General features: G+C 43.0%; 1 protein-coding gene across 1 annotated transcript in view; it reads right to left on the reverse strand.

The window, feature by feature from the left end:
* Positions 1-1,576: 1,576 nt before the first annotated feature.
* Positions 1,577-26,325, reverse strand: part of sipa1l1 (signal-induced proliferation-associated 1 like 1) — a 35,204-nt gene continuing 10,455 nt past the window's right edge. Inside the window, exons 2-21 of the mRNA XM_053335481.1 lie at positions 17,755-19,451; positions 17,493-17,623; positions 16,138-16,326; positions 15,681-15,855; positions 14,798-14,901; positions 14,319-14,476; positions 10,394-10,973; positions 9,112-9,386; positions 8,755-9,009; positions 8,506-8,649; positions 8,267-8,415; positions 8,078-8,160; positions 7,359-7,765; positions 6,263-6,472; positions 5,481-5,643; positions 5,174-5,375; positions 4,757-4,906; positions 4,450-4,567; positions 4,072-4,150; positions 1,577-3,593 (exon numbers count right to left, since the gene is read on the reverse strand). Coding sequence (XP_053191456.1) covers positions 3,450-3,593; positions 4,072-4,150; positions 4,450-4,567; positions 4,757-4,906; positions 5,174-5,375; positions 5,481-5,643; positions 6,263-6,472; positions 7,359-7,765; positions 8,078-8,160; positions 8,267-8,415; positions 8,506-8,649; positions 8,755-9,009; positions 9,112-9,386; positions 10,394-10,973; positions 14,319-14,476; positions 14,798-14,901; positions 15,681-15,855; positions 16,138-16,326; positions 17,493-17,623; positions 17,755-19,228 — 5,190 coding nt within the window. The 5' untranslated portion in view covers positions 19,229-19,451 and the 3' untranslated portion in view covers positions 1,577-3,449. The remainder of the gene's footprint in view (positions 3,594-4,071; positions 4,151-4,449; positions 4,568-4,756; positions 4,907-5,173; positions 5,376-5,480; positions 5,644-6,262; positions 6,473-7,358; positions 7,766-8,077; positions 8,161-8,266; positions 8,416-8,505; positions 8,650-8,754; positions 9,010-9,111; positions 9,387-10,393; positions 10,974-14,318; positions 14,477-14,797; positions 14,902-15,680; positions 15,856-16,137; positions 16,327-17,492; positions 17,624-17,754; positions 19,452-26,325) is intronic.

Here is a 26,325-nt window from a genome sequence, read left to right on the forward strand (position 1 = left end):
CATAACCACCCTTCCCCCTCCCTGCATCCCCACACACATGACCCACACTGCAGTGACCTGCGATCAGCACATCTTCCTGTCCCATGAGCTGCTCTGGCATTAAGGAGTGCCATCATTAACAAGGTGACAGACAGACAGGCAGGCAGGCAGGCAGGCAGGGAGGGACTGCTCTAATCTGCTTTAAGGGGGCCAGCCCTGCTATAATCTGCATTAATGCTAAATTATTGAGCAGCCTGTTTATAGCCACGCCGCTGCCAGAGAGCAACACTACCGGCCACACACACATGACACCATAATGATCTTGCTCGCATGCACGACTGAAGAGGTATGTTTCTTTTTTGTCAGCTGAGAAAAGAAATACAATGACGCTGACGTTACATCTGGAAATGTGGGGACTGCAGTGTAGACAAGGATAGGCTCATAAAGTCTGTCTTAGAAACAATGTTAACATTCCCATACATCCGTTTTTATGGTTGCTCTAGTTATTCCTTCTCTTCATACAGAGATCCCTGCCTGAGATAACTCCAGGCTTCAACTATTGGTTGGATTCCCATGAATTTTGCTACAGATATTCAAAATGCCCAGAGAATAAATTATATTGACTTTGGTTATCCTCTGGCTTTTAGGGCCACCAACAGGTGAAAGTTTCCACCTATTCAGTGAAGAAGTGAGATATCTAGAAGATCAACGGGCACAACACTTTGTACAGACATTCATGGTTTCTAAATTATGACTTAGGTACCATTTCCCTGTTTGTTCCTATTGTGCCACCATGATAGCATTTTTGGTTTGAGTGAAATATCTTAACTAGGTGGATTGCTATGCAATTTGCTCCAAATATCCAAGGTCCTTTGAGGATAAATTCTGTTGATTTTGGTGATCCTTTTTATCTAGCTTCACAACATTTAAACTTGTGCAATACTTGCACAAGTTTAAAGGCCTCGTCTTTTCCCACACAACATAACTTCCGATGTCGTAACCACAAGCTTAGAAGTTCAATTTGAAGGCAGCTTTACTAGTCCCCAGTCTAACAGAGGGTTCCTTATGCAGCTAGTCTGGACAAGAGGAACAATTACAGTGACCAAGACCTCTGTCACTGTACACGTTGATATTTAATTATTGTTTAAAAAATATATTTTTAAAAAAGTGAACCTATTGTATTTTTTATTCAGTTTAGCCATAACTTTGCAAGCCATCACACTGCAGTCATTTCTTGGACCCTAACCGCCATCAGCTCGCCATCTCTCAGGTTATCCTCATCCATCAATCTGTCCCATCCAGGCTCATCTCTGTCAGGGCAGCTGCCTTGTGTAATCATGCCTGAGTGGAAAAACAGCAGCTCTCTGTTAATCACAATACAACAGCAGGCAGCCACCTCCTGGCAGACCTTTGACAGGTATCCATTTACTCCAGCACTCAGCACTAATGGCAGACATTAGTTTAGCTATTGTTTTCCTCTTGTTAAAACAAGTTTATGTGGTTGATGACATCTAAACCATATGATTCATACTTCATTTCCCCATAAAACATCACAAAGTGTCACACCAAAAGACCGCTCTGAGAAACAAAGTGTAATTCAACAAAATATCTTTAATAGATATAAACATTTTTACACATCACAGCTCAATGGAAACAGAATCACATGCTGTCACACATGTTGAGAATGAAGGTGCAGGGGCGATCTGCTGTGCTAGGGGCGTGGGACCCAGTCTTGAGTCTGAGTCCGGCTCATGGTCTTCGTCCTGCCTTATCCCCTGTTTCTCTTTCATATTACTCCTGTTGCTCTCCTCTATATCCTAGCCAATAAAGCAGATTTACATCAAAAATAATCTTAAAAAATAAGAATGAAGGTGCAAATTCTGATGAATATCAAATTCTCTTTATATACAGTTGCACAGTATCTGAGTACAAAAGGAATCACTTATGAGGCTTAAATATAGACTTTGTTTGCCTGGTCATCTAGAGACCAAATTCAGGTCAGGCTTAAAAGCAGATTTACATACTACAGAAACCTCTGTAGCTAGAATTTCAGGATTTACACAATATCTTACTATGTAATAATATACCAAACAGTACCGATTTTAATCTATTGAGAGAATTAAGGATCAGATTGAAGCCCTATAGCATGCTATGGATGGAGGAGGGGGTCAGATCCATGTAGCATTTTACATGTTATCAACACAAGGTGACAAACTATTATGAGGTCTTTATGGGCCAAAAACATATTAATGATTTGTATTGTTTACTAGTTTGGATAAAAAATGTGCCTTGTTTAATTGATAACTTTGTTTCGAGTAAAAGGATAAATATCCTCTCACATAGGAGACTGACTATAATAAAAACATGCAGATCTCGAACTGCATAGGCTTGGTTTCTTTTTATTTTTTTGGCCATCGTCTTTTCATAAATACTCTTTAAATATATCAAGGGCAGAGGTGAGAAAATAGTTGTTAACATTATATATTTACAAGAATTGAAATAAGTGACATTGCTCTATTTGTATGACACCCATATTGTTCTGTGTTTGTACAATATATATTCTTTTCACCAATTTTGACCAGTAGTCCTATACAGCTTTGACTTGCAATAACCCTCTAGAAGTCAAACATTTTTCACATAGGGATTACAGACAGGCGCTTGACATTACAGTGTTTACAGTGTATGCTATGTAAAGGGTCTGCCTGTATCTACCTATGCACACTGCTACCATAAAGATAGTGATATCTTTCATGTAAAGTATCTAGCATATATCTCTTTTTTGGTTAGTAATTTAAAAAAACAACAACAAAAAACAGTGACGTCATCACTGAGTTGGGGAAAATTGAAGGTCAATGTAAAACAAAAAAATCTGCAACACACTGTCAATTCTTAAAAAGTGTCGACCTCTATCAGAGGAATTATGGGGCTATATTCTATAACTCTTAAATTGGATGAAACATTTTTTAATTTGGGCAACAACTTTATAATTAGAAATCTGTTCACTTGTAATTAAGTTAGCTGGGGAGCTACACAGGGACAGTAACTTTAAATCCCTTTAGGTTAAATTCAACATCTTGCACTCTCTGACATGCAGGGATACCAACAATCCGTTAAATTGGACACAAAGCATCATATCATTTGTGAAATTCTAAGGAAGGGACTGCATGCTGATCAAAACTTTCACACAGTTACACCACTGCTCAATTTCTCTGTCCCCCTGTCCTTTCTTGTAATGATTCTCTGCCTTTCATGGTGATTATTATACCACAGATTCACAAGGCTGAAGCAGGATGGCAAATAAGTCTGTGTTGGCACTGGTTTGTGAGAGAAACTGTTCTTGATGTGAGTTTTTATGAACATTTTTTTGATGGTCCTTGAAGGACTGTAATGTGTGTACAGTACTGAACAGTTTCAGGTCAGCTTCAGTAGTGGTCATACTCCCAGTGGAGAACAGTCGACGGCTGTGTGCATCAGTTCATGTCAATGGTGTTGAAAACCCACTCTGTGAACTTCTTGAGCTTGGCTGAAGCGCTGTAGGACTCCTCCAGGAGACGTTTGTTGTCTTCACGCAGACTCTGGATCTGAGCCTGCAGTGACACCTTGGCATCTTTCTCCTGGTGATACAGTAACACAGTTTTGTAATGCTTTAAATACATATATGTAATATGCACTTTGTGGCCACTGATGTAACCTGACTCAAGTAACCAAATACTGGGAGAATAAAAGAAAAAGAAATTGTGAGCAATATGATCTGAAGATAGAGACTGTTCTTCTCTTTATATTTATATTAGTGTCCAGGTAAAGTGTAAAACTAAAGCAAACTGATTCTTAATTTAAACTGGTTAATAACCTGATAGTTAGGGTCTGGATTTTGATGTTTCAACTTGCTGTAACTGGATAGTTGTATACAGTACAGTCTTACGCATGGTCATCTAGATCTGTTTTATCTATATTTCATGTTGATTTGTTTGTGACATTTTGGACTAAAATTCAGACCCATTGTATTTCATGTTTATTACTTCTTCAACTGTTGTAATTGTTTTACAGATGTTGTGGACCTCAGCAAAAGAAGAGAAGTGTTCCACGACTCACTTTCTTCAGGTCCTCCTGTAGTGCTTTCACCATTGACTCCAGCTGGCTGACCTTCCCCATCAAACAGGCCGGAGTCTCTCTGTAAAAAAAAAAAGGACAACCAGGACTTAAGCTGGGACAGACTTTAGCACTTAAAATAGTGGTTTAGCTTATGGTCAATATTTCTTTTCTGAAAGTGGGTTTTCATCCGAAGCAAACATTATAGCCGTTGATTCTACGGATTAGTGTGTGGTCAACCAGAGTAGAAGACTAATTAGTGATATCAGCTGCAGTAGTGTTTCACTGGAGTGAGATCTGCAGGGTCTTATATGGCACAGTTCTGGACATGAGTGGATTAAAGCAAACACTGGTCCCAGGCCATGACCGGAGGCCTCTTACCCAGGCGAGGGTTGTCTCAGTGGGGCTGCCTGAGGCTCAGCCTGCTGGGGGCTGGTGGCTGCTGTGCTCTCAGCCATGGAGCTCTCCTCCTGTGCTGCTAGGAAGACCAGCCTTTGCTCTGAATGAAAAACAGTATCCAGATGTACTGTTAGAACTTCAGCCTTCAGTTGAGGGAAAACAAACACAGAATAACAGCACACTCTTCTGGTGATAATAAATACAGCAGTTCCCTTGAAAAATGATTTCCTTAATTAACCTTCACTTCCAATAATTTGGAAGAGGAAATGGAAACATGATGTGTGCCTACCCTCAAAGGCCTTGGCAGCGTCTACCAGGTGGGCCCAGTCCAGTGGACCATCTGCCCCGGAGTCAGGCAGGGGCATGAGGACAGGATCCTGCAGCTGCTGCCTCTTCCTCTCCTGTTCCAGCTCTGAGCTCTCCGGGGCGGACAGGTCTCCTGGGAAAGAGAAACTGCAAAGTAAAACCCACTGGACAGCATATGTGTCTGCTCCCCCATGACCATGAAAATAAGAGAAATGCAGCCAACGGTGATGGCACATAACCCATGTAAGCTAAAATTAAATGTAATATTTTAATTTCATTGCCTGAATACATACTGTGAATTGTAAATCAATTCATCCCATTTCATTACTGTTTACAGAAAGGACAATATGCACTACACTTCCATCTCCTTTATGATCAACCATAAAAATTGAAGATTTACCCAAGGATTTGTGTGACGCTCGTCGGCTGGCTGCGTGGCGAGCAGTGGGTGAGCGTGGCATGGTGGAACAGCTGAACAGAAGGTCGGTGGGTGTGTTGTGCTGTCCAGTCGAGGGAGGCTCCCTCTGTCCGCTGTAAATACTCTCATCTGACAGCGTTCTCTGGATGGAGCGACGACTGGGTGGTGGGCCAGGAAACAATGGCTTCAGAGAGAAATAGAATATATGCAAAAAGATGTGTTTTACATACATTATAGACCTTTACATTTACATCAGTATTGACAGTTAAGCCAGTGCCTTTCTGAATACCTTGTCTTCACTTGTAGTGGGTGGAGGGCTGTCAAGTGTGATGAGCTTCTTCAAGTCTTCCTCCAAGCTGGACTTGGCAGTGTGCCGCTGGGGTGACTGGGAGCCCCGGAGATTGGCCCTGAGCTGCGGCTGGCCACCCAATAAGCCATCACTCTGGTGCCGTCTGGAGAAAAAAAAGTGAAACCTAACTCAGACTGAAACCTCTTAAATCCAAATGAAACACATTTAATAGAAAATCGGGGGCGTAATGGAGGTGGTGACCTAAAATTCAAGAAAGCATGTCTGTGATTAGAGGTCAGTGGTTCAGATTCCCAGACTGGATGGAGAAATCTGGGAAAGATAAGATAATTGTGTAATTGTGATGTAGTGTTAATGTACCATGACGAGTGTACTCAATCACCCAACCGATTCACCAAACTGTACAGTGTGAAAATAACAGTTGTCATCAACCACAAATTATACTATCACCCTTTAAGCCAAACATACGCTGCTGCTACCTTGAATGAACGAAAAAGGGAAAGTAAGTCACTCATGGGAACCAAAAGATGATGTCAAAAAAGCTTCCCAGCTACACCACACGGTGGCAGTGTTGACCAAACTTAAGAAAGCATGTAAATTAGAGGAGCATTGTCTGAGACAAAATATTCCCTCCCAACCTCTCAAACATCAACACCACTAACAGCAGGACGCATTTCTACACTGAATAATAAAGTTATCACAACATGCATGAGGCAGACTTTTAAACATTCACAGATGCTTCATAAAAATTGTTCCTGTCATACTTGCGAGTGCTGCCAAAGTCCACAGAGTTGACGGTTCCCCCTGGTTTCCTCCAGCCAATCAGGTATTTCGAAGTCGCCCCCTGCCGAGGATAGAAGCTCTTGGGTCCCGGGGAGTTCTGGGACGTGAGTGAGGGGGCTGACTCATCCTGGGGTGACATGGGACTGCAGCCCTGGCCCATCGGACTCCCTGAGTGGCCAGAACTCAGTGTGCTAGAGACGAACAGGGGAAAGAGAGGGACGTAAAGAATAGATACAGAAAAGAGTCGCTGACATAAATATTTAAGCAATCACAAAATACACAAACACAAATATAACTCACTACAGTTGTTTAACTCTTATTTTAGCCTTTTATTAAAAAAGCACTGATTACTTGTGATTGAAAATGCATTCCCCAAATTGCCAGTCGTCTTCTTGCTTCACTGTCAAAATATTTTATAAAATAAACATGGGAAAACCTCTTAAAAACATTAACTGTTCCATCACTAAACCTCCTGCTATTGCTGTAGATGGGACCGACCGATGAATTCATAAATAAGAAATAGGACACTGTGTCCTTGCACTTCATTTCCAGCAACTTCAAATAACACTTCTCCATACTTCTTTGGCTCAAAAGCTAAAATTTCAAACGGCAAGTTTTGTGTCTAGGTGCAAGCGCACATGTGCGTGCACATACTATGAAACAAAGCTGCCTATGTACAGGTCTGGTGGAGCTGAGTTATTTCTGGCTGAGTGAAGAAGAGAGGGAGGAAAGCTTTAGTTGATTCAAAGGAAGTGGGATTTAGAAGAGGGGGGAACAGTGCTGAGCTCACAGTCTGCATTTCTAGCAACATCAAGCATTTCCTTTCTATCATGGATATCGGGAGACTGAGATACATACAAATTCAAAACCTCACACACACACACAGTTATTTCATTCTTCCCCTTTCCCTTTGTTAATGCCAAACCACAAACCGCAGAGCTTTGGACTTTTCCATCTGGGATGGTACAGGATATATCTGGACTACAATGAATCACTGTCTGTTTAATGAAGCATTGATGCAAGGGCACAAATTCCTCAGCTGCCAACTCAGCTGACTCTAACAGAACAGCAGCACACCTGGAGTGGGAGGCAGCATCACTCAGGCTGTAGGAGTCAGGAGGGAAGGCTGATGGGCTCGTCACCGGGTTCTCACTGCCTCCAATAGCAACAAGAGAGTCTGGTGTTGGAGGTGACATGTCGGTGGCTCTCTGGCTCCCTGCTGACTCATCCTGCCACGGACTTTTTTCTTTGGCCCTGAAGGCACCAGTTGAAGAAGCTGTGCTGCTTTGGGTAGCAGTGAAGGAGGTGGCGTCGATGCCACTGTCAGTGGAGGTCCCCTGAAGATAGCCATTGAGCTCTAGATCAATCCGCACCCCTGAACGGGAACCAACCTCGTACCATTTCTCGTCGCTGTGGGCGGAGCTGGAGGCGTTGCTTGAGAGTGTGTTGCTGCTCGACTGGCTGGATGAATATGGAGCATCCGCCTGTTCAGAGACAATGAGTCAAATTATAGTTTTTTAAGTTGAAACCATTTTTGTTTTTTACAATCCATATAGAGAGGCTTTGATAATGATACTGCAAGCAGCTGCCCGTGCTGCTGTAATAGTTTAGATGTTAAAAACATTTAAATAACTGTTCTTAGAGCAGAATGATACAGTATAAACATATGGTAGTTTCTACTCCAAATTACATTACCAGCAATTAACCAGTAGCCCTTTAGTTACCACAGTTATCAAATTGTAGCTTGCCATCAAATAGAAATGATAAAAATGACGTGTTTGTTGACTTTGGCTCACCTTATTACTCTTATTAGGCGACATGTGTCCGCTTTGCTCTGGTGGCTGTAGTCGAGGAATCACTGCCTTGGAAACCAAAGTGTCTGTAGGAGACATATGAGTAGTGAGGTCTCTACATCAGTGAGTGCACAGTAAATAGCATGTTTTATTTAATAATAGCTCTAATACTGAGACCAAATTTTATCCAACCTGCACTGGATTTGTCTCCCTGTCTGCTGGCTGTGTCACCCTCCCCAGTTCGGGACCAAGCAGCACTGGTGCTAGACGACACTTTGCCCCCGTCACCTGCCACATGCCGTGCAGATGTCACAGGGGACTGGCAGTTGTTGTTATTAAACCTAGAAGAGCAATGAGGGGGGCTTATGTTGCAAATTTTGATTCATGAAATTTAGTCTGTGAAACTTAGAGTGAGGCGCAGAAGAACATACCCATCAGGCATAGACTTCTGCCTCCATTGGTTGGAGCCCATGGTGTCAGAGTAGGAGAGGCTAGAAGGGGAGTTTGTGTTGTGCAGCGTGCGACCCATCACGATGGAGCAGGCAAGAGCATAGTTATCGTTCCCAGGGGAATATCTGCAAGGACACATAAGGATGTCATTAAAAAATATGCAGCAATCAGACAGGTATGAGTTCAGTGTGCCTTAAAGTTTCATAAACGCATTTTAGGTATTATATGACCTTTTGGGATTGATGGGTCGACCATCACTGGACACACTGCGTGGAATAGCAGCAGAGTTACGGTCACCGAAATCTGATGGCGGGGCCTTGATCAGTGTTCCCCCTGTGCCAGCAGCGCGTGTTTGAGGACTGGAGGATGTGCGTGGCCACTTGTTGTTGTTGGTCGGGCGGAAGGGGAACTTTAATTCATAGGGCATGCCCTCCTTGTGGTTCTTGTAGTCCACTAGTGGCATGTGGTAGATTTCTGAGCAGCCTCTGTTGGCACATGAAGCATTCACATTTAGAATACTATCCTGACAGCCTCAACTGGATTAACTGCAGTAGCTTGTATGTACAGATTCTTTATGTCCACTCTACCTGCGTGGTGTAGAGTCTTCGTGTGGAGGAATGATGACCACCTTGACGGTGACGGAGGTTCGAAGCAGGTCGATCATCTGCTCGTGGGACAGTGAGGCCACTGAAACCTTGCAAATCTCTACTAATCTGCTACCTTGCCGGAGTCCAGCCTGCCAGGCATAGCCATAGGGCTCCACCTCTGCTACAATGCCCTCAAAGTTGACGTGGAAGCCCAGTTGGCCCAGGGCATTACGACGCAGGGTCATCTCTGTGGTTTGGCTGCCCTTGGTCAAGAGCTACAGAACAGACAGTAGAGTAGAGCAATGGACATGCGTAAAATTGTTCTTAGACACATCCTTCCATCACAATCTATGAATACAAAACACTTTAATTTGAATTATTTGGAACACTCCCTGTATATTTGACTACCACTGGACACCCTGTTTAGCTCCTCCTCTACCTGTGACTGATTAACTGACAAGTAAATACTAGCTTGTACGGTCTGGGAGCAAATCACAACAGTGACCGAGTCATGATAGCCACAACAAAAGCCATGGCCAAAAAAAGAAAAACAAGAATGTATTACAAAGGACATGTGCAAGTACTGGCAGCAGACAACAGTAATTCTTGACTTTGTCTACCATCAACTAAAACTGCTCAGACTGAGGAATGATTTAAATAACCCACCAAAAAGCAGTGCCTTACCTACAAACCTCAGTAATGATATCATATCACCAAATAACTATGTATTATGCTTTGCATTACTTATAATCATAGTTACAACACAACAACTGTGGCTTTTTGGTGGCTGCATAATTTGAGGCTACGCCCATATGTTGCTATAATAACATCAACACTTTGTTGTTATTTTTTTCATACTGCTATAGTTAAAGAAGTGGACATTGGGCATTGCATGTCTTCAAACTGTCTATCATGGGACAAACTTCACTAAGTACTTTGTGCCTACATATCTGTTAAATTAGTGGTTACATAGAGATTTCAAAAGGCCCAGATCTTCGCACTCATTGAAATGAGTTGCTTGATTTAGAATGTATATTTATCTTGTTTTAGTCATTGTAATTTGTTTCTAATAACAGTTCCAGATAACTACCTAAAATGTAAATATAATGATTAAAGTAGTAACAGATTTATCATATTCAGAGTTACAAGGATTTATGTGTTTTTTCATTACAAGCTGTTTGTCAGAGACGGTGCTTAACTCACTGTGACCTCTGATAGCTACAGCAGATGTGAATGTACTAATGAGAAGTACTGTCACAGACAGCAGCAGTGCCCCACTGACCTCCAGTCTTTTGACAACCTCTCCAAAGTCTTCCGTGTTGTTATTAATGGAGCGCAGCGACACGCTCTCACCACGCTCATAGTAGATCTTCATGGAGGCGGGGCTTCCAGATGACCAACCAATCACATCACGTGTGGCACAGTTAAACACAACAGCTTTGGCCTCCTGATCCAGTAGGATGATGAAGTCATTTGAAATGGCCAACAGGCATTCACGTTCAGCGCCAGCCACTTGGTCTTCAGCATGAACCTGCCAGGTTACTGCCCCCAGGCTGCGGAGCTCCGCCCCACTGTATGGACGCACCTTCTCTCGCCGCTTGTGTGCCAGAGAGATGAAGGGGAACTTCCCAGTGGGTTCTACTGGAGTATTGGTCACATGACGTTCTGCCAAGTCTCTCAGGTACTCCTGCCGTGTGCGTGTTGCCATGGCGCCAAACTTATCTGACTTGTGGGCTGCGTTCTCAGCATTGATGACTTTGGCCAACAAGAAGTCCCTGAAGACAGTGGACTTGGGGAAAGTCACACCCTTGGGGATTGGGGGGCCGAAGGAGGGGACATCCTGGGAACGGGTGACAGCCACACTGTAGAGGGATGAAAGAAGGGAGGGTGTGAAGTCACTGCTACATTACATACATCATCATACATACCTGTAAGCTAATTTTAAGTATGCATTTGCACCTTTTAAACCATATAAATTAAACATATTTGCAAAAACATACATTGAACAAAAACACTGCTATCCACATTACATAGAGACTAGATTTGATGGAGTGAGGTGTGTATATTATGCAATATATATATATATTATGCAAACATAAAGATATGGAAACAAGATATGTGAAAAACTGAAGAGTGACAAAGTATAAACACTAAAACAAAAAAACAAGACAATTTGGTGAGATACTGTATGTTGCAAGGACAAACAGCAGATGGGTTTGTAAAATAAGAACAGTAGAGACATCTTTACATAGTTTCTCCTGAGGCTTCGTTGCCTTTGACCTGTTTCACTCATGAATATAAAGGAGGGCGTTAGAATTCCTACGGGCAGGGTTCTCCTCGTGTTACCCTCTACTGCTCCTATTCCATTTGCACACAATAGCTGTCCTGGAGTTGAATTACTATAAATTAGTCAACAGGTGCAGGTAATGCTGTCTCATACCTGCTGTGCAAAATTGGGATATCATCATCATGTTTATATCTACTGTGGCTACATAATTAAGTAAGAATATATATATATGTATGTATACACACACACACACACACAGTAAACACACAAATACTCTTTGTGTGTGTCTATTATAGATACAGTAAAAGTCTCATGAGTGCATGAAAACCAAGATGTGGCCTTGAATAAGCTGATGTGACAGTCCTGACAAGTCTCCGTCCAGTCCATTAAACAGATAATAAAGTCATTGCCTGTAGCAGAGATGTTGCACACCATGCCTGACTACACAAAGCATATAAATACTATACATCCAATCAGATTTGACAAGCCAGCTCCCAGTGCTCACACTCTGCCACTCTTTGCTACATCATGGTATGGAGAAGAGGCGCTACAGCTATAGCTACAGCTAGCAAGCACAAAACATCCTCTATTACCTTAACAAAGATCTAGTTATGCAATCTTCCTTGCTGGCCTCGTGTGACTTTGAGGCAGCGGTTGAAAGCAGCAGATTAGCACCCTGCTGGCTCTGGACCACTTACTCCTCTAATGCTCCGGTCTGGCTCAATATGACCTGAGTATTATCCAAATCTCAGCAGCAGGCAACAACAGGCTATTAATAACTAGATTACTCAACAAATCAAAACATACACTTTTACTAATAGAGATCAGAGAAGTAAAATCACTGCCTTTACAACAGGGTCTTACACAAGGCATAAAGACACAGTCCCATTCTGTGATAACAAAAATCACAACAAACAATCATCTCTTTGTATGACATCTAGTTTCAATCTTGTATGTATCGATGCTGGCATTCACATGAATGTATGTGTGATTGCTGTGTTTTTGATTATAATGTTTGACTAGAGATCAGCTAAAATCCACAGAGCTTGGAATCCAGTAAATAACAAGAGTCAAATCACTGCATCAATTGCTCTACGTGCTTTCTACAAAACCAAGACACCAAATCATACAAACACCTACACAAACACCTATAACTTACCTCCTGGCTTGGACAAAAAGCAACCATGCTCCTCAAAATGTTAGCTGCAAAATATTCTGAACCTTCGTTACAATGAACACAATGTGAGAAAATTATTCGCTGAGCCAGTGCTAAATTTGTTATTTTCTGCAGCTACAATCCGATGCTCAAGTATGCTGTTACAAGTCCTTGTAGTTCTTGTCCAGACCCAGACTTATTTTCCACACCATCAGGGAAAGGCATCCATGGAAATACTTGTGACAAACAGTCAGGGAAGTCTTAACATATGGTGACTAGATCCAAAGAATGTGTGGAGAAGCCAAAGGCTGGGTGTGTGAGTGGCTAAATTGTCGTCAAGGATTCTGTGTCCCATGCATCTCCATTTCATCCATAAGGCAAACCAGGAGAACCAGCATTTCACCCTTTTCTCTTTTCCTTCAAAAAGACTCCTGGAGTGTAAACCAAAAGATGCCCCCTTTAGGCAAAAGCAGGCCGAATGAAGGTGTCCACTTGTCGATGAAATTGAGCAGCTGGTCAAATAAACTTGGCAGTGAACAGAAAAGAGCTCAAAATAAATTAGCCTGAATTTGACATGTTTGTGAGCTGAGAGACAGAAGGCTAGCTTGACCCGTCCGCTCCCGAGGTGGACTATGTGAGCTCTGAGGGACTCTGCTCTCAACAATCCTTCCCACTCACATGCATGTCCGGGTGAAGAGAGTATTTCATGTGCATGGCGCTAACTCCTTCAGACCACTCTGGCTCATACTGCCCAAAGGCAAAGTGGCAGGCAGGGAGAGGGGGGGGGGGGGAGGACACGGATGGGGGGGGGTTTGTATTATATGAGTGTGAGTAGGGTGAGCCTTTGAGTGAATCAGTGCGAGGGAAAGAGCGTGCATGTGTGTGTGCAAGTGAGCATGAGAAAGAGGTAAAAGGAGAAAAGGGAGGAATAGAGCAAGAGGGAGCAACTATGTGTGCTTGATATGTGTGTATGCAGAGCAATCTGATCATCACAAGGCCAAGAATGAGCCAGTGGAGGAGAAGAGGAGAGCTCCCGACAGATCGACAACCGCCGCAGCGACAATCTCTTCTATCTGACAATAATCAGAGTAATTTATACTCATGCACACAGTTGACACGAAAATACACAGTCCAGAAAGATGGGACGATGGTCACGCAAAGGCTTTTAGGTTTCACTGTGGCCCATGCCTTCCAGTCAATGCTTTTGTCTTAATGCTAGTTACAACAGCACTGCTGGTAGCACGCTGAGTAGTGTGGAGCTTTCAGGCTACTGTAAAAAGGGTTCAGTTATGTCCTGGAACGTTAAAACCAGATTTATTTTTCAACAACGATGGCAGGTGTGGTCAGTCTGCCCTACTTAAAATTGTAATGAGTCTCCCTAGTCTCAAGAAACAGTCATATATGGTCATATATATTCATAGCTGGTGGGCTAACCTTAACCTTGGTGTCAGTCTCACAAATTTTGAAACTGTAAACCTTTCCATGTCTTTGGTAGGCTGTTGGATTTTTTGAAACCTGTATTTATCCAGGATGGGGTTTTGTTCGGTACATATGCTGCATACCAACACTACTTTTCTTTTCCTTCCTTCCATCCTTTCACAAACACAAATCACATAGTATGTATACATGTGCAGAAATAAAACAAAATCCCTTGTGGTCTTTTCACACATTTACTTTACACCTACAAGCTCAGTGCATTGCTGCTTCAGTCCAGCTTCACTGTATCTGCTGTATCATCTTTCCTGGTCAAATACAAAGACCCACCTGTAGCATGTGTTGTCAGAGCAGGGGTCGTGCACCCTTACGATGATAAAGACATGCTGAAAGTGAGAGCGAACAGCCTTGGGCGTGAAGGGGTGAGAGCCAGGCTCCTGGAACACGATGGTCACTATGTCATTCCCAATGTGGCGCTTTCTCAGCAACTGGTCAGAGAAAAACATTCAAGTATTTATAAGTGTAGTACTTGAGTATGAGAGCATACTAAGCATGTGGAGAATTCCTTTTAAATGACAACCAAAAACCTTGACATGGTACTTGAAAACAATGAAAGCCTCTTTAGAATAAAAGTTGGACAGAAATCAAATCTGATATGTTAGCCACAATTCATATCATGCATTCCAATAAACCACACACCCCCTTCCTTAAACGTTGCCTTTGGAACATCTGTTTTAAAACAAAGGAGATTTTCATATTCTGATACACAGTTAATGATAAACCACAATGACTGGGCTCTATATCCTCACCTGTTGTTTGTTGTTGGGTGTGTAAGGCAGCAGGGTCGACACATGAAACATGATCTCATAGTCCTTGTATGTTGTGTACAGGGAGTGAGTGCCTGTGGAATCCGCTGCAGGAAAAATAGCAATACAATGTTGAGAACCACTGTACAATTACTGCAATCCATCTCTCTCACACGTGTATTCTGTGTGCTTTGTGTTTCCTGTGCAAGACAGGATGCAATTTCTCTTTAGCCATAACATTCAGACAATAGTCAAGTGTGGATCAATGTCAGCCTGGATAACATGATTGTCAAAACCAATGTAGAGAACAATTAGCTGTTTTACTTATGTACCCTATAAGTGTTCGCAATAGATAAGAGTACATATGTTAAGAGTTACACTAGAAAGTTTCTTTGTCAACAACAAGGCTATAAACCATGAATGATGTCTGACTCAGTTCAATCAGCAGATATTTGTTTGATTTTGTCATGTCGGTTACAGTATATCCATAACTGGGATGAAGGACTATTATAGTTGATATATGTGAGAGAAAAGGATATAAATGCAAAAAGTTAAGTGAAATTGTTATGAGGACAAACATAGACAGGGAAAGTGAACTCCGATTAAATTAAATATTTGGAAAAAAGTAAGGAGCAAAGTGAAAGTCCCATGAAGAAAAGTGGAATATGAATAAAGGGGAAACTCACAATTCGAGCCAGATTGTTACTAGCAATAAAAGTCAAAGTAATGGGCAGCAAAATGTACATTGCACCTTTGATCTCTAATCTAATCAAACATCAAGTTAGCTCCAATAATTACATGCTTTTAAAGGATGCATCATAACCTGGATCATTTATGAATAAAAGCACAAACTGTGTCATCTATGTGTGTGTTCGGGCATTGTTACTTTTAGTGTCCAGCTGGGCTCTGTACTTGGTGAAACCCTTGAGGCGAACCTTCTCCCCCAGCAGTTGGAGGAACTCTTCCAGGGCGGGACCGGCCATCTCGTTGTTGTACATCTCCTCCTCTGTGCTCTGGCCCGCTCTACAGTACATCACCCCAACCTTTACCTGAAAACTCAGCTGGGGATCAACAAACACACACACACACATACACAATGAGAGACACAATATTTCTATAAAAAAGGTTCACATAAGGACATCACAGAACACAAATATTTCCACTTCTGTAGAGATAAACAAATTCAGGCAAGCAATTAGACACAGCCGTAATACATTTGTTCCACCTAAACCAAACTTGAAATAGTACATTTTAAAAAAAAAAAACCCTTTAACACAATTTCAGACTGCTTTGCTGCTTGTTTTTATATTTATGTTTCAATATTTGTGCTTTCATCTTCCTACCCCTTGTTCATCCAGTTTCATCAGCTGCTCTGTGACTTTGGGTGTGTTGAGGGCCAGTCTAAGGCAGGACAGATCCAGCTCAGGGAGAAGGTACTCCAGTACCTCTTTAATGGGCAGTCCTCGGGTAGTGCCATGCTTAGAGGTGGAAGGCACTGCATCCTCCAGGATAGAACCCCGAAGAGTTGTCAGCTGAATGGACAGAGACAGGGGAGGAAGAGGAGATTAAAGCGGGTTGTGCGAGGAGAGAAAGAATGCACCTCAGGAATCCTTGGTGTGCTTTGAACTTTCTGTCAGAGATGGAACACACTGATAGCAGGAAATGCCTGCCCAGATACCAGAAAAAAGGATGCAAGCTGCTGTGGTTTTTAAAGTAATACCATCCTTGTATTCATAACACTGACATAAAACAACAAGACAATTATGTTTCTAGGCCTAGGGCAAATAGAGAGTGGAACTGAGGAAGAAGAGGTGGGAGGGCTTGTCGAGGCATTCTGTGTACACAGAGTGTGCATTGTGCTGGGCTCTGGGGGTGAACTCAATCACTTGGCTATCATAAGCAGCTGGAATGGACGGAGACTTTCTCTCCTACATGCTTGAGACTTGTGGGAGAGAAATAGGCCTGTGTTCACAATAGATCTGTGTTCTCCATATTTGGAAGGTAGGATAGGGGGTGGGGGTTCGAAGGTACTTAAGTCTAAAGTGTGGGGGTTTAATCACATGCACCTGTTCTACTTCAATGCACAACAAACAGCCTCAAACAGGTGCCTTTACTCTCTGTCTGGGAATGTACATCCTCATAATAAAACCTGTAACCCAAAATTTATAACCCAGAATCCAAGGCCAGACACAGAAGGGCTAACATTGCAACAAAATATAACAGCCTTTTTTTTTTTATTGAAACAGCTCTCCACACAGTGGTTTGGGCACTGACAGGCCTTGGAGGCGGGGAGATGAGTACACTCTCTGAAGTTTCTTCACACATTGCTGATAGTGGAAGACAGCTGAATAGTCAAAGGGCTGATTGTATAATGAGGAACAAGGACTGAGACTGGTTTCACCTCGAGCTGGTCCTATTAGTATGGTGCAGGCACAGTAGAAAGTGAGCCATACTCACCTTGCAAATTTCAGGATTTGTTACAGATATAAGCAAAGCAGGCTACTGATTTTTCTACATGTTTAACAATCTAATACTACAAAAAAATCTTTCCTCAACTTTTCCAAAGTTGTGAGTGTAAAAAATAATAGACTATATCTTTAAACACTGTGGGCAGATTCATTCCACAACAGGAAGCACTGATGGGATGTAGTTCTGAGCTGAGGTTGGACTGTAAGCAAGACAAGTAATAATGGCTGACCTCGCTCGTTCTGAAGATGAGGCGGTAGTTATACTGCTGGCCGTGATCTTTGTCCTCCTCCAGCTTCTCCCTGCGCAAGCTCACTGCCACTGGACCCAGCACCTCATCCATCCCAAAATAGTTCCAGTGCTCTGAGGTAACGAAAGTGAGAAATGGGCACAATTAAAAACCATTTGTTGGTGGATATTCAACATCACTGTTTTAAAACACACATTTGTATGCTAATGAACACATATAATGAAAGCAGTTAAATTAATCTTACCCCTTAGGTAAAAAAACTTCCTATAATAGTAGGCTCCCAGGTCCACATGCTCCACAATGTATTGTTTGCCCTTTTCACTGAGTGTGCTCGGGCCCTCTTTTGGTCCTTCGAGCACTGCTACTCCAGCATTGGTGCAGTGTGTGCTCACAGATGTTTCATACAAGTTTCCTTCCACACTCAGGTTCCCTGAGCTGCCGTTACCTCCACCACCCACAAGCCCATGATACCCTGTTCCCAATCTGCGTCTCCCAATGCCATCAGCACCTATCTCATTGCGGAAGCAGGGGCAACTTAGCAGCATTTCGTTGCTCTGCTCATCCCCTGTGTCCAGGGTAGGACTGTCTCTTGAATTGAGCTCTTCCTGGCTGCCGCTTGGTGAGCTGTAAGGCAGGCTGTGGGTGGACGAGAGGGTGGAGGTTGCTGATGCTACAGCAGCAGCAGATGCCCCTGTGGTAGTGTTTTTCCTTTTGCTTGCTGTCTGTCGCAATTGAGTTACTTCGTTGAGGTCAAACAGCATGCTCTGAACATCATAGTGGGAAAAGCCTTTCTGACACACCCAGGGCTTAAGAGGGGGGCCCATGTCCTCTGTCCTGCTATCCTCTATGTCAGACCCCGCTCTGGGTGAGTCTGACTCACCTCGCACATTTCGAAGTTTACGGAATATAGACTCCCCCCCTGTCTCAGATTTAGTGCGTCTCTTTGGGGGCTTATCTCTGTCCTTCGTTTTAGGAGGCAGGTTTTCCGTGACATCCTCCTGAAGATCAATGATGGTCTGCTTGGACCCCACATTCAGCATGTCCTCTAGTTTCGCTGGAGCAGGGCTACGCTGGTCAACCTTATCCCCTTGATAGCCCTTAAGCATTTCAAAGAAGCTCTCTCCAGATGCTCCATGCTGATCTATTGAGGAGGTGCTGCCATATTCGCGGTGAAGAGGGGACCATTTGTTTCCGGATGGTGAACCCCAGTCCTCACCACTGTCCCCACTGCCTTCCATCTCACTGATAGTCATGTCACTGTTGCTGCGCTGACGGATGCGTCTCTGCCGTGGGTTTCGATGTGATGGACCTCTGTAGTCTCCTGGGGCTAGGTAACGGGTGTCAGGACTGTAGTTGTTAACCTGGATCTGGGTTCGATTCTTCAAAGTATTGTGGATGTTACGCAGCATTGATGAGTCCTGAGGGCTAATAATCGAGCCTAACCTAATGTGAGGTTTTCCAGCAGATGGGACAGCAGGGTTCTCAGGCTCCACAGCTGGGTGCCACAGAGCAAGGTCTTTTCTTGGGGGCCAATCAGCAACCCGAGCCCGAACACCCATTTTAGGCACTCCTGTGCCCACAGTGGCATGAACATTGTCTGTGCGGGTTGGCACAGCCCCTCCATTGACCATACGGAGGTGGCGGGTGTAAAACTCATCAGTGGCGGGGATGGAACCCCCAACGGTGCGCTCCATGGGTGGCCGCTTCAGACTTGTCATGCCACGAGTGCCAAAGGTTAAAGGCACTCAGCAGGTAGACATAGCTGTCTCTGGGATGGGATGCTGCTCCCTGACTTCATGAGCAGATTGATTGTCTGGATCAAAGAGGAGGCAGAAGAAGAGAAAGGGTAAGGCCACCTCTTCAGCACTCAAGCCTTCATACTGCTTCCTCAGCAGAGTCACAGCTTCCAACTGGCATTTCTTTTACTCAAAAGACACCATCCTGGAAAGAAAAGAGGACTCAGTTAGTACAGACAAAAAGTGTGGGTCATATCCATATCCTGACTCATACAGCTTTACCTGACATAGAAGAAGGCTAGAAATAAGGTATTATACTATACAACTGTGGAAATGAGATCCATAGTATTGGAAAACTAGACTTCTTCACACTTGTTTGACTTTGATGAGTACCCTGTGACACTCTCCTTGACATTGGAGACAGCACAATGCTAAGTCTAATTACGATCCCATTTTTAAGGTAAGCAAGAACATATCTCTCCTTTTTTCATTTCATATCTGTCACACAACAGAGTATCTCTTCATTTCACCTTTGCCATGTAAATATGTGAGGGCATCTTCATAAATATGCAATAATTTCCTCTCTGTAGAAAGTAAGAGAGATATATGGAATCCATTAACCTGTTTTTTTTTTTCTTCTGATGGCTTTTTAGGAGCCAGTGAAAATTCACTGACTTGTTTAATTTCAGATAAGGGGCCCTACTTTTTAAACCAATTTCGGCATAAGCATCTAGAGGAAACATGAAAGCTCAGCCCAAATCAAAATGAGTTCAACAAATTGTGTTTTATTTTTCCTGAAAGTCTGAGCAAAATAATGCCTTTGTCCAGATCAGTTAGTTGGAGTAGAGCTACAACCAATTTATTTTCATTATCAACAATCTGTTGATAATTTTTTCAATGAATCAATGAGTCATTTGGTTTATAAAATAGTGTGACAAATGTCAATCAGTTTCCCAAATCTAAAAGGTAAAATCTCAAAAAAGTCTTCTTTTCCCCCCGACCAACAGTCCACAAGCCTGTAGAATTTTTGGCTCTCCTCATACTCATCTGGGTGCTTTTGTTTGATGTGGTGAAATAATTGTTTTGTATTGCCCCTTCTTGTTGTACGTCTTCTGGCACTTCTTTCATAGTACTGCGGTTTGTTATACATCTGATCTTTTACAACCACTCCACGTCTACGCTATTGAAATCATTTCCCTTTTCAACTCCTCAGCTGTGGCGCTGGTAGCAATGCTTCTTTTGCTTTCAGCCATGTTAGTTGTTACTGCACGTACCAGTATGACATCATTACGTCGACAAGTCGGAATATTGCCATTATCACAATAGGAATTTCTTACCATATTAAAACTTACGATAATATGGCACACTTAGGTCAGAGCAAGATCATATAAGTGAGAAAAAACATCTGCATCAATCAATAAATTTCAGTCTCTGCAACTGGCAGACCTCTAAGCTTCCCTCTAACACTGACTCTTGGCGTGTGAGATCTCTTCGCGTGCCCATTTAGTAGCCGACTGTAGTGAATTGTAATGCAGAGTTGCAGTTTTCTGGATCAAATATCCAAAGCTCCACTTCAAAAAGCAAAGGGGCCTTTGAAAGTCATCTGAGAAGTGGGTGATGATCCTCTGCCTGACAAATCAGGCCAATTTGGCAGTGAGACACTGGGGGAGATTAAGGCTCCACTCTCAGTCAGCCCTGCCTGGCTGTGGCTGTGATCACATTAGCCACTAGCAATCAGTGCACTGTGACGGGCCTACAGCAAGGCCACCTTTACACTGCATCCCAACATCCCTGCCAGCTTTATGCTAGGTAGCACACAGATACACTACTTAGAAAACAGGCCATCATGTGGGGTGTGACACACCAACTGTATTGTCCATATAAGAGGGATTACAGTTTGCTTTAATAAATAAAAGTAATCAAAGAGGGTTTCCATTCAAAAATGAATGACATATATCTGTATGAATGCAGTGCATAGTGCATGTGACCAACAACATTACCATAATGACACAGTCAACTGAGATGGGTCAAATGTTTAGGAGACCATTTGTATGATAATATCAACATCAATTTGCAAGGAAAAGAGAGCAAGTGTAAAATCTCATGGTTCTGGAGATGATTCAGTTGTAAGAATGCCTGAGGCAAAGCAACCACAGCCAGCTTTATTTCAAAACAACTAACCTCTAAACAAGCAGAATAAAATCTTGTGGTAAAACTACTAGACATAGTTATTATCCTAATCCAAGAGTGTGTTGAGCTGCCATTTGGTTGAATCACAAATAAAAACAGCAGTGAATAAACAAGAAATTCTTTAGAGGTTTCATGTGGAGACTAATACTCTTAACAGTCGGATAATAAGCAAATCAGCAAAAAAATTCCTTGCATTAGACCAAATTAGACCTGATTAAATGAAATGGATGCAACAAATATCAGATTGTCACAGCATCATGGTTAGATGATACGCCTTAACCCACAAGGCCATCAAGATGCCCCGGCATAACTGAACTGTAACCTTAATGCATGTTTTCAAATCTTCATCTAGTGGAAATTCAAATAAAGATGAAAGATGAAAGAAAATATCACCACTGAGCCCTGCTAGGGTTAGGCGATGTATACTAAATTTGCACATGACGATTTCCACAGTGAAACATCACGATGGACGGTGACATTGTTTAGGGGAAAGGGGGGCTGAGGGGGTAAAAATCACTATAGTCCGCTTTACCCATCTGGCTTTTTTGTCCTTGTTAAATTCCAGTGTCTGTAGCTATTGTCTATCTCCGCTTGGTGTAGTTTACTGTGTGGCAGGCAGATTTGATCCAGGCTGACCATACACAATTGTTAGGTCAATGACTGCCACACACCTCTCTAATGAATGCTCAGTTCAATGGGGTATGGGAGTGGAGTACATGTCTGAAGCAGATTCACAGAAACCGATTTATCTTTTAAAAACAACTCATTCATGTCCTACTAACACTGGATTCTCTGACATGAATAAGAATAGTCTGGGAATGTACATCAAACTGCAGGTCTAGTTCCCTCATGTTGCAGAGTATGTCCACAGGGACAGACTGATGAAGAGAACGAACACACACGTCCCAGAAAAGGGGCCTCTAATCTCTTCGCTGACGGACATGCAGACAGATGACAGGCTTCATAGTCTAGTCAGATTAAAAAGAAGAGTTTGACACAGAGGCTGAAAAAAGTGTGCCTTGTGTACATTTTAAGTGTGTGTGCATCTGACAGAGAGAGACTGACTGAAAATGCAACACTGAAGTGGAAGCCAAGGAGAAATAAAAGACCCACAACATAACGCAGTCTCCTTTCTACCCATCCTGCCACCCTCCTCCGTCCACTTCAGAATTTAACAGCTTCTCTCTTTCACAGGTCTGTGGGACATGTCAAGACAGCTTGAACCTGTTGACAAAATTAGGTTAACTTCCTGTAATTGGGGCTCTGACCTGCCCAGCTGGTTCGGAGGGCTCAGTAAGAGATGAGCAAAGCGGTGATACAGATGTAGACCAAGGTATGATATGATATTGTGGCATGCCTCTGAGGAGCAACAATTAGTTGTTGTGGTGGTAGGGATGAGTCTAGACAGACAGACTGCACCCCTTTGAAGACTCAGCCTGAGTGTGTTCCAGGTGACTCAGACAGAAGGCCATTCAGGACCTTGTGACAAAAAGCACACATACACTAATCAGAGGTGGAAGACAGACAGCAGTCTGTCAGCAGGACAGATTAATAGTATGATGAATAAGAGACGTAAATCTGGGGTCTGACTCTTCCAAGCTGACTCATAAACCAAAAGAACAAGAGCTGAGTCATCACTGAGACACCAATTGGGGTGCTACACTTTCTCAAAGCTGGGGTCTCCTGGAGGGGATTCCCTAGCTGAGATGGCTTGACTAGCTTGGTATACCAGAGAGAAAGGACAACATGTTGGACTCCTTGTCCCTAGTCGCCAAACAGAGAGGCAATGAAGTTTCCCAGTAGACTGGGCAAGTGTTTCCAAAGCAGTGACAAAGGAGCCGAAGGATTGCCCTACAAGCTTGTAATTACTGCGTGGTTGAATGGGGCTGAGGGGCTGTTTGGCTGACACCAATGGCTTTCAAAAGGCACCCTTCCATTTATCCCATTGGCTCTCCCTGTCTCCTAATCTATCCCTGCTCTAAGGGCTGACTGGGATGTTGGGCAGCAGGCACAAAGGTCCCTCTGTCCTGGCTTGGGCAAGTCTGGGGCCCCATTCCAACACAGTGAAGTCTTTGAAAATTGCCTGGCACGGGAACCTCACTATAGCTGTGTATATGAGGCCTGCCAGGAAAACCAAATGAATTGGTGAGCTAGAGAGATAGAGATGAGGCTAAGACTGAACCAAAAATGGTAAACAAGGTAAACAGAAGCAACAATGAACAACTGGGAAGATATTATCACGATGAGCAGAAAAAGGTGGAGGAATGTCCCACAACAAAAACAGCAAGGTGTACTTAAAGTCAAACAATGAGCAGACTTATGTGTTGTGCATGACTGTATGAAAATTATATCAAGATCAATTTAGTGGTTTTGTAATCTATTTACTCACTGCTGCAACCCATGTTAACTGTCAGATGACTGAGATTTAGGGAAGTGACATGGGAAAATACCTTTCTGGAAAAGTTTGTTTAAATGATGAAGAATGGAGTCAGATTGCAGTTAAGCCTCAAACTCTTACACAATGAGCTAGCTTACCCACAAGGCTGTGCACCGGTCAGACAGAGAATTACAGCTTCAGACAAGAAAAAAATCTGCAATAGTAGTAAATCCACCGACTCATACACAACATTTCCTGTCAAGGAGGGAGTGTTGAGGAGTGAGGGGTAAGCTGAGGTCTCCACACATCCACTGAGGTATAGCTCAACCACGGCTGGCCACAAGCACAACAGATTCACAGGAAGTAACAAGTATCTCCACCACTCCCCTCTCTCCACATCTGCCTTGTTCTTGTTTACCCTTTCAGTCTGCTCCCTCCTCCCGTATGTGCATCTGGCTGAGAACCAGGCACAAACCTGCCCATCTGATTGAGCAAACCTGAGAACCTGACACCTTTAGAGAAAAACAGGCAGGCCTGCTGGCAGACAAACGATACTCGCGTCATCCAACCACGAGCCAGGATACTGGAATTCCACCAATTTCAGTGGAGGAAGTGATGAACGTCTGTGTGAGGGGGGGGCAGAGAAGTAGGGCATGTTCAGGCAACGTCTTAGAGAGATGTGCAGCCCTAACTGTCCAAGTGATAGTCTGCAGTAAAACTTTTTTTTTAAGTGTCATGACTTTACAACTACAGCCTTGTCTTCTACCTTAGCATTCAACTTACAACTGGAAGCTTTGATCTATGAGATAACATCCTCGGATGAAGTGGCACACCGCAATAAAACGAACTGACGAATAGTTCAACTGACCACGCACGCAATGCAACCAGCACGTGTAGTTGGAGCACTTCAAAAACCGGTGGCAGCAAATCGACATTCATCATTGCCATTGTTCTGTGATGTGCTTTGCCCTAACTCTGGGCCCCTCGCTATCACTGCAGCACAGTTCAGTGAGTAATGGGCATAGCTAAACACTGGCAAATTGAATTTCACTCACAGCCTTACACAAGAAGACAGTTCTGGAGGAGCGCCAGTATATATTCATTGCCATTATCTCCAGCAGGGGTGTCCTCGAATCCTTCCTGTCTCCTGATCCAGAAAGTACACCACCAGGGTTTTCACATATTACGTGGGAGAGACACCAGGATAAATAGACACTTGAAACACTCTGCATAGTTTATACAGTTAGCAATGGTAAACCCATTCCCTATTTCCAATGTCATTATCTGGGTGGGCCAGGAGTTTGACAATGATAGTCTTTGTCCTGCTCCTAGAGGGCCATTTACCTTAAAAAAAATCTAATTGCACTGCTAACAGCTTAGGTGGTCTGCTTGAACAGAGTAAAGAGGAATTAGTACTACTTATACACTTAACAGCTGACGATACTCTGTCAAAACAAAAGGTGAAAAAAAGTTTTTAAATGGCCTATATTCAATTGATTTAATGTGTGTAAGCCATCACGGACATTGTGCACAGTAATTTCACAACTTTATGGTCCATAAATACATTAATCTATTGAGACAAGCCTGAGTTGGTTTAGTGCCTCCCATATTAGACGTGGGGTTATAGATGACTTGTCTTTATTACTCGGATTTAAGCTTGTCAGCTTTTAAAAGTTGTGCATTATAAAGAGCAATGGAGAGGAAGGAGTGTGCTGCTGCCTGAAGAGGAATGTAAAAAATTCTAATGAGGTGGCTTCCTGGCTGCTGAACTGCAGCAGTTGGGAGCTGAGGTTTAAAAGTGGAAGTCTGCTCTAGGCTGCACTTTCCCTCTCTGTGCCCTCTCTGCCCGCCTCCAACCCTAAGACTCCATTAGAGAGACGGTGAGTTCCTGATGCACATGGACAGGTACACGCGCAGACAAAAGGCTCAGACACACACACACACACACACAGTATATGACAAAGGATAACCCTGAATAAAATCCACAAAATTCCAGAAAAACGAAAACAGCAAGACAGAGTCAATTTGGACAAACAAACCAAACTTCTTTTTCTCTCTGAAAACATCAGAGACAGAGCTTTGCTGGTCCCAGTCAGCTTGTTGAGATGTTATTTCTGCAATACCTGACTTAAAACTACAGTGACGACTTTATTCATAACCAGAATTTCAAATCTGAACTATACAATAAAATGCACGGTGCAGTGCATGCAAATAAACATGTTGGTCATTTTTTGCAACTACCACTGCAGAGACGTGGGTCCAACTCTGCAACGGTGCTGTCTTCTTTGTTGGGTACAAAATTATACAGAGTGGGCAATGTTTGCAGATGGGAAGCCAGTGAGGGATCATATACTGTGCTTGTTGCCTAACAGTAAATACTGGCTGTGACTTGTAGCCCTCTCAACCATTAACTCTGCTTGTCTCATTCTTTCAGGTGATGAGGAAATGATACTGTATATATATATCGTAAAAATGTCCAACATATTCTACCTCTTCTACGGACATTGCCACA

The sequence above is a fragment of the Scomber japonicus genome, chromosome 16 (assembly GCF_027409825.1).
Source record: "Scomber japonicus isolate fScoJap1 chromosome 16, fScoJap1.pri, whole genome shotgun sequence".
Taxonomy (NCBI): Eukaryota; Metazoa; Chordata; class Actinopteri; order Scombriformes; family Scombridae; genus Scomber; species Scomber japonicus.